Source organism: Odontesthes bonariensis, chromosome 19, assembly GCF_027942865.1.
Source record: "Odontesthes bonariensis isolate fOdoBon6 chromosome 19, fOdoBon6.hap1, whole genome shotgun sequence".
In the NCBI taxonomy this organism is placed as follows: Eukaryota; Metazoa; Chordata; class Actinopteri; order Atheriniformes; family Atherinopsidae; genus Odontesthes; species Odontesthes bonariensis.
Genome location: NC_134524.1, coordinates 20,804,467 through 20,823,057, shown reverse-complemented (window position 1 = coordinate 20,823,057; position 18,591 = coordinate 20,804,467). Strand labels below are relative to the sequence as shown.

The 18,591-nt window shown below is 44.3% G+C and overlaps 1 protein-coding gene across 1 annotated transcript in view; it reads right to left on the bottom strand.

The window, feature by feature from the left end:
• Positions 1-304: 304 nt before the first annotated feature.
• The window catches only part of pea15 (proliferation and apoptosis adaptor protein 15), a 44,200-nt gene continuing 25,913 nt past the window's right edge, over positions 305-18,591 (bottom strand). Inside the window, exons 2-4 of the mRNA XM_075450647.1 lie at positions 3,052-3,226; positions 2,779-2,934; positions 305-457 (exon numbers count right to left, since the gene is read on the bottom strand). Coding sequence (XP_075306762.1) covers positions 393-457; positions 2,779-2,934; positions 3,052-3,223 — 393 coding nt within the window. The 5' untranslated portion in view covers positions 3,224-3,226 and the 3' untranslated portion in view covers positions 305-392. The remainder of the gene's footprint in view (positions 458-2,778; positions 2,935-3,051; positions 3,227-18,591) is intronic.

The window sequence follows — 18,591 nt, the reverse complement described above, 5'->3', positions numbered from 1 at the left end:
ACCTACAATGACATGCACACACAATATCGCAGAAACATTCATTCTGAACTGACCCACTAAGCTTCTGAATTGGGGGGGGGTAGACTTTGGCTCTCTCCTTACACCCACATACTTTGTTGGTCCGTCTCCAGATTTCATATTGTAATGTCTTTTTTTTCTGCAGCTTCCCAAGAAGAGGCCGTGTCACTACTAGTTGCTTTATGGTGGCAGCCTGCATGGTCCTGCGTCAGGGCGTGATGTACCTTGGGAGGAGAGAGGGGAGGGGCACAGGTGGATGTGTGTGGGGGTGTGGCTGAGGTGTAACGGGGTTGATTACAAATGGTTGGTTGGTTGATTTGCGTGCCAGGGGTGGTGAGATCAAGGTGCAAAGATCAGGCCCGTGACTTTTGACCTCACACTTTTTTAGGGGGAGGGGCCAGCTTAATGATCTCATCCTCTGACGGCTGGCGGATGATGTCTTCATTTCCAGGTGTTGGGGAATGGAGGAGGAGGAGGGAGGGTGGAGAGAAAAGGCAGGGGGGGGACATGCAATAAGAAAATTAGAATTCAAACAAGTTGTAGGCAGAACTTCAAAGACAGCAAATCATTTCCATTTTAGCACCTTTGCCTTTCATTAGTAGTCAGTTCTTCACATGATTCAGACGGCAAACACAAGTTGCTTACACAGCATTCAGAGTGCTCTCAGTTTGGGGAAATCACAAATAAAGTCTGGTGAGTGAGCCAAGCTAAAAGCTATTCAGAAAGGGGCCATGAGAAGAGCGATTCATAGCTGTAAATATTTATGTGTGTGTGTGTGTGCGTGTGTGTAAATAGGATCATACTTTTCCCTCCTAACTAGACTGTTCCTGAGCAGTCATATTCTGGGGGGCGGCTGAAAAGCTCTAGCGGGCCGGATGTTACCCGCGGGGCCGCCAGTTGTAGTTCACTGTAGACTTTCTTTCTTTTTTTTTTTTAAATTTTGTCTTTATTTAGGATCGTTACATGTCAATCATACTATTATCACAGGTTACATCCCTTTACAGTCTGATTCTTTTACTTCTTTTTTTTTATAATTAGAACAGAAAATGAGGTGATATATAAATATAAAACCACAAAGGGAAAAAAACAAACACTAAAACATACAAGCAAGATGTTAATATGCTTCTTTCTTGTTAAACATAGGTTGGGCGTCTCGGGAGAATATACATTTTCCATTTCTTCCAAATTTCCTCAAATTTACAGTCCTGGAGCCTCACAGAGAAAGTAATTCTCTCCATTCGATAGATTTCATATACAATATCATACCATTCCCTAATAGATGGCGTATCTGGTTTAAGCCATTCCCTTGTAATTGCTTTCCTAGCAGCTGCACTCAGCATTCCAAACAGTTTCTTCGTTGTAATGTTTTCACTGTAGACTTTCAAAGCCTTTCTGTGTTTTAAATTATTATTATTTTTTTTAAATCTTCCGTGAGTGTGGCTAAAATGTAACAAAATGCCCCCATTTATGAACAAAAATATCTCTATACTTTTTCCTTCATTCCTGACCCAATGACTGGCAACCACACACTATTGTTGAGGATGCTTTTGTTTGGCCACTAGGGGGCAGACTTTTCCCACATTTGGAGGATCAGTTCCCCCATTTCCCAGTTTATGCAGCCTCATAATTCTCTCCTCCAATCCAAGTCCCTCCCACTACATTTGCTAGTTGAGGAGGCAATAAACGGACATTGTGAAAAATAAGAGGCAAAGCGGTACGTAGATGAGAAATGAGACATCCTTAAATAACTGATCGTGTGTGACACAGCCGCTTGATCTAACAATTGCTTTATGAAGTCCTGCTACCAATGTGTTTTAATATTCTGTCAGATGGAAGTTAGAGTTGCTTGTGCTTGTAAAATCTACAGCAAAGTGTAAAAGTCTTGAGCTACTCTTCATTTATCTATACATTCATTTCCTCATCATACACATCCAGAAAAACAGGAAATGGGTGCACCGATTTATTGAAATGTGCAAACATAAATGGGAAATAAATGGGTGTCTATGGGGAGAAACAGGCTTAGAAGCACAGCCTGAACCCTCTTAGACAAGCTTTTCTGTCATCTCTTTAAGTCGTCTCCAGGAATAGTTCTCCTGCTTCAGTAATGTTGAGGTCCGGGCTGTGGGGAGGATTCAGCATTCATTAATCTTTGGCGGTTCTTTTGGATTTAATTGAAGAAATGGGAACAAATGACGCGTCTTTGCAGCAGGCTGCCTGTCAAAAAGTGCCCACGGATACTATTTCAAACGTGGTCTTTGCTACATTTCCTGTTATGTGTTGCAGCTTTTTTTTTTGTCTTGCCTGAATGATTCATAGGTCAGTCTCAAGTGGCTTACCAAAAAACTATTCCTTTGAAAGTGGTCATTTACGAGGACTGGAAAAGACTTTAAAAGATTACAAAACTGCTGTGCTCTTTGGAAGCAAAAATATGAAGAAATGAGGGTGGCTAGAGACTTTTGCACAGCACTATATATATATATATTTATGTGTGTGTGTACTTTTAGCTCATTTCATGATGTAGGATCAAACTTGTCATGACCACTTTAGATGCTGTGAATGCCAAAGAGAATTCATCAAGAATACACCCGTCTATCCCCTCATAGCTTATTCGGCCGCCCTCCTCTCTCCTCCTGGTGCAATATAGGAACCGAGACATCCTTCAAAGCATTTTTTGCTCAGTTTCTGGGTCACAGGGCGGATCAGAGAAGAGACGAGGAGGCACAAATCAGACAAATGAGAGGAGCCTTCCGAGTCTCCTACCTTTATATTTCTTGGCAGAGGGAATGCGTGTGAGCTTGGTGTCGATCTCGTCATCCTCAGAGATCTTTAGCACAGTGGTGCGGTACTCGATCACCCTCGTCAGCAGGTCGGGTCGCCGCGAAATCTCAAAGATGTGCTCGATGTACGACAGGTTATCTACATGGGAGGCATCATGCGACAGTCTATAAGGATCTCAAGCTAATGTCTCGTTTACACATGCCAAGACATTATCAAACTCACTGTACGCTGTGGGATTGAATTTGCGCCTCTCACCTTGGGCCAGCTTGTCGTTCTTCTCCAGGTAGCTGAACCACTCCTTGGAGGAGGTGATGTTGTTGCTCTGGTCCTCGGGGATGTCCTCCTTACAGGCCGATTTCAGCTGCTCCAAGTCTTCGTTGGTGATGTTTTCAGACAGGTCGCTGAGCAGAGAGCTGTACTCCGCCATGGTCTAGTCAAAGACAGACAGAAGAAAATTATTATTTTTTTTTTTTCAAGTTTCAACAGAAACAATCGAGAGGAGAGAAACAAAAGGCCAGCGACTGAAATGATCCTGATGTTGTCAAACTGCTCAGTGTGCCGCAGCCCACCTACTTCCCAGACTCCACAGTGGAAAAACTGTCCGGCAGTCTTAGCTAATGACAATAGCATACCGTCAGGGTGGGATGGAAAAAGCACAAAGGCACTGATGCGGTCTTGTTTTGTTAGATAGCTGAAAGAGGAGATGTGACTCGAGACAAAAAACATGACAAGACACCAGCTTGAACCCTAATTAAGAAAGTCCCAAAGGACAGATGTATCCATCCACCCGCAGAATGAAGGTGAATTCAAACCCGAACTGAGCTTTAGCAAATAAAATTAAACTGCCTACGGTCCTGATTAATCTTTTTGTCATTCGATGGCAAAAAACAACATGTCAGGCACTAATGTCGTTGCAGTGAACCCTCAAGTATCCTCAGAGCAGACACCATGAGCCAGTAAGAGCATTGAAAAGCGTCACATCGACTCCAATGCGAGCCTCTGCGGCTCTCTGTCTCCCTCTAGTGGGCTGATTGAGTTTCTGCGCTACAGTCACAGAAGCCTATCCAACTTGGTTGACAATGGGAACCACAACTGAACAGAGAAAATGGGGGGAGGGGTGTGCCAATTCAATATGCTGGATCAGTAGGAGATGGTGCGACTCAATCATGACTAAAATTCAGTTGAGTTGGTGTTGAGTTGGACAGCAAACCCAGGCCTCAGCACAGTCTTTCAGGAATATGCAGTATATGTGACGCTGGGTCATTATTGTAGAATGTGTATATTGTGATTCATATCAGCATATAAATGAGCGAGTATAACAACGTTACTGTTTCCAATTATATCCAACACAAACACTTCCCTGACACTTATGACTCCAGAGCTCAGCATGTCACGTGTCCTCATTTAACCTCAAGATGAGCTTGGATAACTGATTACTTTCGAGCCGTTTAAACTGCTTCTAAGTAATCAGGGAGGGAGTTACAGTTTTCAGATTTCAGCCCTGAAACAGGAGCAGCGGCTGAAAGAGTCAGCACACAAGAATGTAGCGGCTACAGATCGGGCGAGAGCAAAAAGAAACCGCTTTCAAGGACGAGGGGTTAAGATTAGCCTCATGAAAGGCGGGGTGTTTTTGTGTGCGAGTGAGCGCTGGCATGAGAGTCGCTTTTCGGAAGCAGGCAGCCAGCGAAGAATTACAAGAAAAAAGAAAAAAAAAGCTTGAAAAACAGTGATTCAGACATGTTGTGAAGACGTCTGCTCTGTTCAGCTGTGTCACTTTGGAAGTAGCAAAGAAAATACCTCACAAAGTAAACTAGGGCTACAGTGCAGAATACAGATGATTTCATGCCAATTAGCACATCTGGATCAAGCTGTTCACATGAACTCTGACATATAGTTTAATGCATAAATGGATATGTTTCGATACACGGCTGTTATACGTTCTCAGGACAGGAAGACGCCGAGTTAAAGTTCAGGATGAAGCCGCAGAGCTGATGCTATGGATGAGTTTGTCAAAACTGGAGGTCATTTCAGTCATGATGCGATTTTCCGTTAGATTCATTGTTAATTCTTTTGTCTGGGAACTTTAGCGACCCTGGAGAAGGATACAAGCCGCATTCTGTGTTCACTCTACCTCAGCGTCCCCATCTAAACGCACGGTTTGTGTATAGCAGCCCCAACCCCCCCAGTCCCTGGCATCCACGCAGCTGGCGAGCGGCTGGCGCTCTGTGCGGTGCATCATGGGCACTAGCACGCAGCTCCGTCTGCCTCTGATCCCCTCAGTCTCGTCACAGATAAACACGGAGAACAGAAAGCCCAGAAGAGCTCTGGGAGGAGTGCTGTGACCTATATAACAGATCCATTGTTACCTGCTGCTTCCACCAGAGGGCCCCCATTAGCTGCAGAGCATCTTTTCTTTTTCCTTTTTTAAAAAAGTATCAGCATCTCGTCTCCTCACGGGGGGGGGGGGGGGGGGGGGCATGGACAGGATAGATTAATTCATTCCAAATCACTGTTTCATTAAAAAAACTGAAAAACAGCAGCTAAACAGCACGTGGTGTGTGTGGGACGTGTGTGTGTTTGTCTGTTCTTTAATGGCTAACGGCGGCATTTGATTTGGTTTGGCTGATCCATGATCTCAGCCTCAGGGTGAGAGCACAATGATGACAGAGCACTTTTACAGTGTGTGTGTGTGTGTGTGTGTGTGTGTGTGTGTGCGTGTGTGTGTGTGTGTGTGAGAGAGAGAGAGAGAGAGAGTGAGTGTTATCATAGTCTTAAATGTCCCATTCATGACTCTTCTGAATAGACCAACCTCTTTAATCAACACAAAGCTCTGCTTGGGACAAGCCGGCGATGTGCACCTCTGCTTCTCTGAATACAACAGAGTCTGTGTGTGTGTGTGTGTGTGTGTGTGTGTGTGTGTGTTTCCTTTGGTTTGCGTGTGTGCATTTGCACGTATGTGCTTGCGCATCGTAGCAGTCGTGGAGGGATGCTGACTGAAGGAATGAGTGTGTATGAGCCGGTCCCCCCCAGCCTCCTCTCTCGACCCCGGTCGCCCTGACTGCTCCCTGCTTTGCACCACAATGGACTGCCACTGCTTTTGTGTACTTTTAAAGGAGAAGGGGAAAAAAACCCCACAACAATGGATGAAGTGGCTACATTTAGTGTTTTTATCTTCCTGCCTCCTTCATGTTTTTTCCCCCTTTTCTCCTTTAACCCTTTCCCAACCACGACTTAAAGACGTCTCTGTTGGGAAATGAGCAGACGTGGCCATTGTTCTTAAAGTACGTACTTTTTAACTTGTTCGTTTTCGGCCGTAACTACTCTCATCTGTAACATGTCCTCACATACACTTTGAGCCAATTTCTGCCCTAGTGTTGGTTTTTCCACATTTCATGATCTTATGATACGTCGAGTTACCTGACTTTTTACATCTAAGAGTATTCTGGCTTTTCAACAATTTGCAAAAAACCCGATTCTACCCGAAAAGGTGAACGGATAAATGCAAAGCTGTCACCGAAATCAAGTGTGCCACACCCGTGGTCGGGTGAGCATGCCAGGGCGAATGTTTTCGGCCAGTGTGTAAACACTCTTCCCAGTCAGTATGATTTTTGTCCAAATGGTGAATTTTTGAAAGACCGTATGACAGTGACTGGTAGCATTATGTAGACATGTTTGAATTCAGACATGCCGTCAATTCCATAAACTAAGTCTTTATGGCCCAATGGGGAAAAAAAGTACCCTCCCCGGGTGTACTTAGTTTTTCCACACATTACATTTATGGAGATCCAATCCCACGACTAAAAGAAGCTGGTTATGACTCACTATGTGACAGTTATGAGGAAGATGGCCTTCATTTTTGACACAAATAGGGTTCCATACTTGACAAGAGGTTCCCATCACTTCCTTGGCAACTGAGGTTTGCTGTTGCCTGACAACGACAACAAAAAAAAAAGCCCTCCTCACATAGGGAGCTCTTCTGGACACTTGCGCATGCTTTGCGTGAATTGAAAAACGGTCCCTACGATAAAACATCCAACACCAGACGCAGATGGCCAATGAGATGCGTGCGTTGTGCGAAAATGATAAAAACAAAACGGTAAACCTTTATCACACGGTGGACTGTTCCAAACAAAGTGATCGCCTTAATTTGAGATGCCCACGTAGATTACTCCACGTGGAAGCGTATTGTAAATGTGCTTGAATCTGTTTGATAATGCTGAATCTAAAGTAAGGAAGATTTGTATTCCCAAATGATCTGCATTATTGTGGCCGTGCTCGAAAGGAAAAGAGTCTGTGAAATCCCTTCAAACTGCACACCCCCCTATCCTCCCTGGTCTCTCCGGGACGAGCCTGACACTGCTCCCATACATAGCGACCCACTGTGCTTCACATTCTCATGAACACAAACATGCTTTTGTCTGCGCTGCCTGTGTGAGTGTGTGTGTGTGTGTGTGTGGCAGAAAGAGCAACAGAGCAAAAGAAAGAGCTGTCACTCATGCTCCCATAATGGAGTGAAATGGCCATGTCAGCATAACTACTTGATAAAATTACATCTTAAACTCTGAGGTACAGAGGTGGCTTAAAGCAGAGAAGAAGAAAAAAGCATTTCCACAAACGACTGCGAAGCAGGAAATGAGGAGAGGCTAAAAAAAAAGAAACATTTCTATGCATGCAAGCTGTTAAATATCCAGATCGTATTTGTGTCATCAAAAATCATATTCCCATAATATGGCATGTCTGCTGGAATAAATGTGTTTTTTATTTTGTGCCAAAACATTTGGAGGAGCAGTGCGGTTATTTAAATCGTGATCAATCTGCAGTCTGTTCAGCAGCTTGCCGTGACCCATCAGGAGGCTGGTCTGGTGATCCCTGGTGCCATCAAGCTCCCTTCTCCAGTGCATGGATGGACTCCAAGTCTTGAACTGCCGCTGTTGAGCTTTCCCAGGATATCTGCCACGAGCTGCGGGACCGCTTCAGCCAGAGCTCGCAGCAGGTGGATCATGTGACTCTACAACCAGCTCGCCGAGGTTGGGGCTGTCACAATAATGGCAGAAATTTGATATCCTGCTACTGAAAGGTCAACTGCAGGGGATGTCAAGCGACCGCCTCAACCGCTATGTTCTTTTGTTTCCTTTCCTTTTTGCACAATGCCATGTGCATGCATAAAAATAACATCATTAGGGTCTGACAGGCCTCGACGCCCTTGAGCCTCAGGGCCTACACGGAGGCCCCCGTCCCAGTGTGCCTCTCTGAAGCTTAACCTTGTGTGGCGGTTTCACCCCGGCTGTCCGTCACGCACCTTCGGGTACCCAAGTATCCTTCGTCCTCTGATGGAAGCACAGGGGGGTTCTGAGTAGGGGTGTGTATTGGCAAGAATCTGGTGACACGATACGTATCATGATACAGGGGCAACGATACGATATATTGCGATATTTTGCTATACTGTAGGAACAACGATATATTGAGTTTCTTTGAAAGGATTTAATGTCATCTATGTGATGTGCTGTAAGAGTTAGATACGATTCAGTGGCCCTCGAAGTCCAAGCGTCGCATGTCAAAGCGACTCTCTCCGCTGAGCTGAGTGAGTCCAGCACCGTCGCTTTGACTTCTCTGCACAACTTCGGGAGAACGACGTCCGTGATGTGTTGTTGGGAAGGGATGGTGTAAAGGGGCTCCAGGGTTGTCATCATATTACGGAATCCCTCATTCTCCACAACACTCAGAGGGCGTATGTCTTGCGTAATAAAAGACAGTACTGACTGTGTTATCTTGGTTGCGCGAGTTGAGGTCGCTGGTAGTTTCGAAAGGTTTACATCTTGAATAGTTCGTTGAGCAGGATCCACTCGTTTCACGTTAGCCTGTAATGCTACATTGTCATGTGCTCGCAAATTTGTAGTATTGCCTGAGTACTTGACTCTGACGTTGCAGAGTTTGCACACCGCAGGGCTCTTGTCATAGTCGTAACTGCGTTTTGAAACCAAAATATGCCCAAACATCAGCTTTAAAAGCTGCTGTAGCCTCGCCGGTGAACTGTTATATGTTTTTGTGAGAACTGATCTCGCGGGATTTCATTGTTCCTTTGGCGAGGAGGACATAATGACTGCTGCCAACTAGCGACCGGAGGTTTAATTGCAACACAAAAATGAACAAACACTGAATATTTGCATGTTAATTGTCAATAAACAAATCGAAACAGTGCCGTTGAATATCGATACGGTATCGTCAAATAAAATATTGCAGTGTTTAAGTGTATCGATATTTTCTTACACCCCTAGTTCTGAGTAGCCCGGAACTGCGAGGACGGCTCTCCATGATGTTGGAGCCGATCCACGGGATAACAGACTTACTGGTGCACGTATCAAAAACTGCTTGGGTTCTTCAACTATTTGCAGAGGAGCACTTCATTTAAAGCGCAGCATCAAATCATTATTTTATGAAACCTCACCTGTTATAGTCGTGGATAGAATGGGGAAACCTGCCGACCGGAAACCTTTCGCGCGCTTCCTGTTGTGGGCCTTCATGTTAAGCCAAGGTAACCACATCCTGGGTGTAGGTTTTTAAAAGAGAGTGCATGTGTTGCTTCAGGCGCTGGTTTTGCATGTGTGCGGTCATCCAAACAGCAGCAACAGTGAAACAAGAGTATGAATAAAGCCCTGCAGTTCAGTGACACCAAGAGACGCAGCCTCTTCTTCCGCGCAGACATTTGAGGCTGATGCAAAGCTACGAGCCGTATCAGTGCAACTCGACAATGAAGGAAAAAAAATGAAGCCACAAAAAGGAAAGCCAAATTAGCTGAGCTTCAGATGGCAAAGCATGTGTGTTTTTCTTTCAGTTGAAGAAAATGGGACACAATCTCTCATCATTACTCCCTTCTTCGTGGTGTTTACAGCTTGAATTACTATCGCTCGGATTCTGATTCAGTAGTTTTGTCACAGCTACACTCCCACAGATTTCGGTGTAAATGGAAACCAAGCAGTCTCTTCCACTCAATGACTAAACTGTTAACCCCCCCACCCCCTCCAACAACCTCCAATGCTCTGCTGCTTTACACTGTGCAATCACACCATTGTCCAACCAGACACGACCCTGTGTTCCGTCCCGGCTGCCATTTTCCTCTAAATTTCTGCCGCCTCACATCTTCATTTGCCTTCATCTTTGTGTCCAACTGTGGAGGGGCGGGTTCAGGAAACAGCACAGCGGAGGCACGAGCGGCTGCACATCCGCGCACAAAGTGGAAGTAGCAGTGGTGGATCTGAATGTTCATTTAAAGACAACAACGCCCACAAAGACGATATGAGGAGCGGATGCGGGCGGCCTTGGTCTGAGAGCCTGAGAGCTTGAGCACTGGCACATGTCAAATCCATGGTCTCGTTTTTTTTCCCCAGCTCTCTTATTTCTCCATTTTCTTTCAGTTCTCAGTCACGCCGATACTTAGCCCGCTGAGTGCCTCTCTTTATTGAGACACAGAAACATCCGCACACACCACAACCCACCAAAACTCCATTCACTCTCCACACTAATGATGTTGCCATAGAGACCAGGCCTGGCTTTGCCTTTAGGCCTGGAGACTGTTACCTAGCGACAGGGCCAAGACCCCCCCCCCACACACACACACATTTTAGCCCACTTTGCACCCTCCCCACCTCTCTCAGGATAAACGCCCCCACACCACGATGCCTGACACACCTGTTTACATTTGTGCACGATTCATTTAAAGTTCCGAGTTAAGACTTTGAGGTTTTTCTTCATTGAACCGTTTCCAACGTTCTTAAAACACGGCGATGCCATTTTAAGAGAGTGCCGGATACACATGTGAGGACAAAGAGACATTCTGAGGGTGCTGACCTCTCGACCGTCATGTGATCAACGAATATGCTCACACGGTCTGAAACCGTTTCCTCCTCTCTTTTTTTAAATCAATTAAAAGATAAATAAACAGAAGCACACTTTTCTTCAGACACACACACAGCACCGGCTTGTGCTGGACTTCAGCGTGGAGACGAGCCTTTACATTTTACCATAGCAACCAAAGCACCGGGATAGCGGCTCAGAAAAAATCTCTCCCACTGAGTTCTGGAATGAACCGCAGACTCTTCTCTGCTGTTCTCTGCACACAACATCCAAACTCTGCGTCTGGCTTGTGTTTGCCAGCTATCCGTTTCCTTTGTTGTCCGTTCCCTGCCCCCTCGCGCACACACACACACACACACACACACACACACACACACACGTACGTTGTCTTTTTACTGTAAGCCCCTCGCTCATCTTTCTCAGGCTGTATAGTTCCTCAGCTGCTTGAACTAATAACTCTAAATTCAAACTGACTCAGAGTTTTTTCATTATAAAGCAAACATTTTACTTCAGCATTTGTATGACAAAAGGCTATTAAAAAAAAAAAAACTACTGCGTACTGCGATATTAGAAAGCCTCTGTTTCAAAACTGCTAAAATATTCCAGCATTTTTAAAGTCCAATAGTACAGGAATAGCTTCGGGTGGAGGGCGATAAAGAGTGACACTCCGGCTCCGCTTGGCGTGAGCTGTCAGTCAGCTGTTGCGTGACGGCTGAACGAGGTGGAAATGACATTCTGCTTCCAACTTTCTCCGTGCAGGGTCACCATCATCGTACGTGTCAGCATAGCTGAATTCCCTGCACAAGCGTAGTCTGCAGGTCACCCGATTTTAAATCGAGTGACTGATCAGGTTACAAAAATCAGGATTTTATTAGAGCAGAGCGACAGTCTTAATGGGCTGATTTTCATGCACACTTTCTAAAGCATTTCTGAAAGTTACAAGTTTTATTGGGTATTCAGCTGTTTTAATTACAAACTGGCACTCTGCCGCTTTTACAAAAAGATTGCAAAACGATGGAAATCTTCCGACGTGCCTTTGCCCATTTTAGTCTAGTTGTGCTTATACGCGTATGAGGGATTCACTTCCCAGCTGCATTACTGGGTGCGTTAGCCTGTCTTAAAGAGGCTCCATTTTTGGACAGTTTCAGCCAGACTAACGTGTTCACACACATTTTAAAAGTCTGTTTTCTGTCCATTTCACTCCTTACGCGACTTTCATCACCATTTTTGTGTACAACTGGGTGCTAATTGTACGGACTCTCCTAGAGTTTGTACTGTTCACTGTCCACTTTTGGGCAAATCATCTATTTTCCCTGCTCTCCGTATTGGTTTCGTAACTTTCTCCTGAACACAATCAAGAAGTCTTCATGCCTTAAACAGAGTTACAAAACACAAAGTAAAGAGACGCTGTCAAAAACCGTATTCCATTGAAGTGAGCCGGTTGACAGATGCTCATTTTACCGGCTTTTTGGGGATGTAAAATGGAACTTAGCAGCACCATTTCTTGCAATGACATGTGAAAACGTCTGCAGAGGAAGACTTTCCCATGAAAAGAGGCCCCTGCTTCTTTTCTATTAACTGTATGGGTGGATATTCCCTGTGAAAAAGAGGGGAGCCATTCACACCAAACGGTACTTAAAGAACATAGTCTTTAAACTACTTAGCACATAGCCAAAACAAACATTGTAAAGTCTGCCAATCTTCTCTTAATTAATCGTTCCATTAGTTTCCTTCATGCTTTACTGGGCTCAGAAAAGCGGCGTGTCTCTATCTTGTTCGTAGAATCTTTTAACTATACCCTAACCACTGACATACTTGCCTAATCTCTTTCACACTCTTTATATTTCTTTGTTTCGCTCAGATGGACAGAGGCGGAGAGTGGGAGTCCCACCCACACTCCATCTTTACATCTCCCATGAATAACATCACAAAAATCTGTTCAGCCCTCCAAGTATGGCAACGTCTATTCCAAACCAGCGATGCTTTTATTCCAAAAAAAAAAGAAAAAAGAAAAAAAAAAGACATTATTACATGATGTAATCATTCTCCAATTCAGGCAATGCCATTTTAAAGCGTACCGCCGCTTGTGTGATCTTAAAGCTCTCTTAATCGGTCTCATTCTCCTGTATCTCTCCTTCTTAGCGCAACAAAGCCCGCCCCGCCCTCTCTCAGGATCTATCTTGCAGGAGCAGCAGGAGGCGGGGAGTGATGGAGTGGGAGGCAGAGGAGCTCATAGTCGAAGGTTGCGCTGAACGCTCGCCTCCAAAAATCTACCTCACAGGTCAGAAAGCCTCCCCAAGCCAGATAGAAATGAGCAATCGCTGAGCGTAACTAATTGCCTTTTCTTTCAAGCATTTCACTTCAGCCCACGTGCTCTGGTGTTCTTTCCTCCACATGTTCATACTCTTTAATTATAAAACGCATTGTAAGAGAATTAAGCCGAAGGAATGTGGCCAAGCTGATTGTGAATTAATCTTTAAAAGAGATGGAACTCCTCGCTGATGTTAAAAGTTTAATTAGAATTTAGACACATTACTGCTGATCTTGCTATTGCACTGCAGCCTAATGCAGCCTACGGAAGTGAAGACAGGCACTACCGACGGTAGAGTAAACAACCGAGAAAGAACGTTTAGTAATGTTTCACTGAAAAACTAAATCCTTTTCGCTTGTTGCAGCCACGCTCTGGGGCAGCCTACATCAGATTTAGCCCCACTATTACAAAAGGCCTCGGGTTGTGTGCCGAGGTTACGCTCATTAGATCCCCTCTTTTACGCTCCAACTCCTTTATGATGGAATTATCACGTTGTCTTCGGCACATTTTTAATCATCACAACCCGACTTTAACTTGTGCTGATGTATCTTTAAGTCCTGTGTATTATAGTTTAGTAATTTATCTAAACCAATTCTATGCATTAAAAGGAGCAGTGTTTGGGATTTAGTGACATCTAGTGGTTCAGCTGAAGACTGCAATGAACTAAATACCCTTTGCCTCCGCCTGCTGCAAATGTTTGCGGGAAACTATGTTAGCCGCTAAAAATATCCAAGGCCCACTGTTCTGGGCTTCTGTCCTGTCTTAATCTTGAGATTAAGTTGTTTTTTAACTGTTTTTGTACTTTAATGCTTATTTCTATCCTCTCTCTGTACTGAAGCAGAAACCTCCCCCTATGGGGATAAACAGTCTTCTTTCGTCTGTGGATATAAATGAGCTGTTATGAGGTATCATTCCATGCAAGCCTACATTTATAAAAACATAGTTAAGAATATTATTTTACATCTCTGCCTGTTGATCCCTCTAAAAGTGACAAATACTGGACGTTTGAAGTCCATTGCACAAAAGCAAACAGTTTTGCTACGATGTACTTAACTAATCAGGGAGGTTTCCTCAGTTGGATGCTAAGGTTGGCTGAAGTGAGTCATTAAGGACGAGGTAATGGTAGGTTTTCCATTTTAATAGCGGTACTTAACTGGATGTGGGCGCTGGCGTTGTTTGCAGCAATAATTTAAAAAAGTTGGTTAAACATTTTCGGCTCCAAACCTCTTGGGTGACGTTACCACAGCCAGAACGATTTATTACATCTCTCAGAACTACTGTCATCACCTTTCTATTATCGTTTACACACACACACACACACACACACACACACACACACCCCGAGGAAAAATTCCATTTTCCCAGCAGCATTTGAAGTAAGGGGATACTTCTAATTGGTTATGAAAGGATACAAGGGTTTTCCTGCTCAAACTTAGGTGAACTTAAGCTACTGTTAGCAATTTCCCTCTTGTGGGGGACTTGTGTGAGCCACCTAAAGATAATAGTTTATTTTTATTTTTATGTCTACTGCCATAAAACTTTGTCCTAAAAAGTATGACTACACTTAAAAAACGCTGTGAATAAAGTGTCACTTTTATGACTCATTATGCCGATGCTGCAGTGCTGTTAATGCAACAGCCACGTGTGAGTTCAAACCCAAGCTTCTCTCAGGATTTAAGAGGGAGCAACAAAAAGTAAATGATGTACACCTTCTGATAAGTTTATCTATGTGTAAACCAAAGCAGAATCTGACTTGACGCCCTACTAAGGCTCAGACATTGATCAGTTCTGCAGTGTCAGCGGGAACTCCCTCCAGGTTTCCATCGCAACATCAGACAACAAACAGACAACAAACAGACGCCCCCTGCAGACAGCGACCGATGTGGAAGATCGGCACGCCACCATTGCAGCCGCTTGTACCTCTGCTGCTGCACCGTGTCGTCTTCAGGAGCTGGATAATGACGCAACGCCGTTAGCACGCAGCTGTGCCTCCGCTTTTTATCTGGGAGCGAGGTCAGTCTGTGCTTATCTTGGCTCCTGTTCAGTCTCTGGAAGTCAGGTTTCCAGATCATCGCGCCAGTACTGACAAAACGCTGCAATAAAAGCTCTCATTTTCACCATGTGGACACTTTAGGGAGAGACATAAATAAAAAATGACTTATTAGGCACCAATAACTTTGTGTCTGGAAACACCGCAATGCCTTAAATCAGTGTGCTATATTCTCATAGCTTGGGTTTACCTGAAATCAAGGCTTTTTTGGAAAAGTGTTTCTAGGTGTTCAGAATGGCCAGACAGCAGAAACAGTGACGGACCCTTCAGATGACCGTAATGGCCAAACACAGTTAAGGAAGTGCCCGTGACAGTAGGGTCAGAGGTGTAGTTTAAATAAAGTGATGATTGAAAGCAAAAAAAAAAAAAAAGCTTAATCATCCAGGCTAGCGATCATAATGATGCAAAGCCACGTAAAGAAAGTCAAAGTCGGGTCTGTAAGACACCAGTTCTGGTAATGTACGTCCAAGCCCAGCAGTTATCAGAAATTCGCTGATGAGCTTCCTAAAAATCCTCTCTGTGAATATGAAATGCATTCAGTAATGGACACATAACCTGATGGCGAGGCACTCAGCAGGACTGCTTCCTGTTAGCAGACGTCCTGTTTTGCAAAGGCAAGTTTCATTGATGTGGATTTCAAGCCGGGAAGAGGTTTATGCTGCTCGCAAAACATTTCATTTGTCACGTGTTATATCACTTATGCACACACACACACACACACACACACACCACAAATTAAAACCCAATCCCGTCTAAAAAAAAAAAAAAAAAAGGTCAAAACACAAAGCTTCAAGATTATTCTACCCCTCAAGACCCACGCCACTCTTTCAACCATCATCGTGTCCATTCTGTTTCACTTTGATTCATCCTAACTCCGCTCTCAGACTTCCTGGACACGCTCTTAAGTTTCATCACAGGAGCACATTTTTTGCCGGGAAATATTCTCATTGATTCCCAACAATCCTACTTTGATCTCTCCCTTGTTGGGAAAGCTGCCCGTGTGTTCCCGCCAAACAAAACACCCCGTGTTTACGCCATCTCTCCTGCTTTAACTTGCTCGTTTCTATCGTCCTCGTCTACTCTTTGCGAGTCCGTCTGTGTTTGCTCTCTGATGTCCCTGCACTGTACCAAAGGATTAACCCCTCTGCCTGGCCGGTTATGCTCCCCCACTGCAAGCCTCATCTTTCAGGCCTGGACAGTGAAAAGACGAATATTGAGGAGGAGATAAAGAGAGATTTTGAGCACAGGATTACGGGATGAGAGTGTGGGGGGGGGGCGGCTGGTCCTTTTCCTTACAGAGGGCCTCACATCCAATGAGACAGAAAGGGTTGCCAGCACTTATCAGTTCAAAAGCCCTGAGCGAGAGCGCGGGAGAAAGGGAGGGGGGGGGACAGAGGGAAGGAGGAAGCGCTAATCTGAGGAGAAGCAGCAAAGCACCAGAGAATATAGGCCAATGGCCCATTTTTCACTGAGCAGAAAAGAAGATTGGCTGTGTGTAAAAATAGGGCCTCTGATTCAGATATTTTCATCTTTTTTTAAACAATCTCTCGGTTTGACCTTTTTAAAACCCCCTCCTCTCTCTCAGTTGATTGTTTTATTCATTGGATTCCCTTAAAAGCTTCATTTCAGCAGCAGTCTGACGACAAAAGTAATGTCGTACCGCAAACGTCAGTTTGGCTCCTTGTTTGTGGAAAAAAACGTTTCCATCGATCGTGCATTGGGCCGATCGTGCATTTCTCCGATGTAAGCGCGTCTGTGTCAACAATCGGCAGCTAAAGCTTCCAAGGAGAGGAGGCCACCAAAACAGGGAGAAAACAAAGCAAAAGCAAGTTGGCGTGCCAGGAAATAAAACAATTACATCATGATTTAACGTTACTGTTAGAAGTGTTTCCCTTGAGAAAAGAGCTAACTAACTATATCCACGTTGCTTCTTTTTATTGATAACTTCCTCCTCAGGTGTGGTTCATTTTCAACAACTGATTATCTCGAGCTGCAACACTTCTCCTGACTGATGGCCCTATGTGGCATAGAGTTTGTCTGAGAATTAACCATCAAAAATTGGTAAAATGGTCAATCAATCCAAAAAGAGGGATTACACCCGTTAACACCATTTTTCTTATTCAGCCAAAGCCTGACAGACCGTGCTCCTGCTAAGTAGCACTGGCAGCTGCTTGTCAAAAGAACAACAAAGTATTTAGACTGCTCAGAAAAAGTTGGCAATTCTTTTTTTTTTATTTTATATTTTTTGGGGCTTTTTATGCCTTTAATGATAGCACAGTTGGAGAGAGACAGGAAGCAGGGGGCAGAGAGAGGGGGAAGACATGCAGCCGATCGAACAGTCTTTTTTGCTTTGGAAGGGTTGAGGCGGATGTACAGTTGACGTGTCTGTCACGGCGGTGGCGGCCCATGACGTCAAAATGACGTCAAAATGACGTTTCAGGCCTGGCGCTTGCCTTGAAAAGACGGCGCAGCACGTTGTCGTGCACCAGTCGAGTTTTGTAACTTGGCTGTGCCGAGAACGACAAACCGGATGGACCAAGTTGAGACCAGGCTCAGTCAGTAGGTGCGTTTGTACAGCACCTGTACAAAAGACTCCAAGGGCTTCAGACCTTCACCTCTTTTAACTGAATTAAAAAATTAAAATGATCCAGATACTGCAGCAGTATCATTGATGACAGTGTTCCTGCTCTTGACAGCGGCATTGTTTTCTTCTCCACTTTCGTGGTTGTAGCGTAGCGGTAACCTTCACGTAGCAGCGACACCTCTGTGACGGAGAAAATTGCAACTACTGGCGCATCGACTTGCGCTACCGTATATAGCCGGCACTAAATCGTGACGTGATCGACACCGCTCTCGCTAGCAGACGCGGCAACCATGCTAGAGCCTTAAGGCTGATATGAGTCAAGTGATGTGGCCTGAAGTATCCAAGTAGCAGCCATGACAAAAGCTGGTCGAACTGTCTAAAATGCAGCGGTAAGCGAAGGAGCTTCGCATTTTTTCTTTACCATCTCCTTTAGCATAGGAAGCGCGGGAGGTTGAGCAGCAAAAGTGGGCAATATCTTTCTCCTTTGTGGTCTGTTCATTACCAACGCGAGTTAATATCTCATTCATTGTGTTTTTTGAAGGGATAATTTAGTCTCGTGGTTACGCCGTCTCAACTTCATGAGTTAAACATGTTTTCACAAACGAGGTAAAAAAATTTTTTTTAAAAAGTCGAGTAAGACTAAAATTGTTTTGTTTTTTTGCTTTTAGTATTTGACCGTAACCTTGATCGTTTTCTCTTTAGTGACTGTAAGATAATATCACCAAGTTTATTTGTATAGCACAATTCAACAACAAGGTGATTCAAAGTGCTTTACAGATGTATTAAAACAGTAGAAATAAAAAGCATGATTTAAATTTTAAACAAAAAAAAGAAAGAAGTAAGAACAATAGATCAAATCAGTAGCTAAAATATGATTAAGTTTTGAAACTCAAGCTTCAGATTTGGAGCTTTATTCCAATGCAGCTGAAAATAGCCTAAACATTTGCACCTAGTGTACCTACATCTGCTGCGGAAGACCCAAATCTAAACCATTCTCAG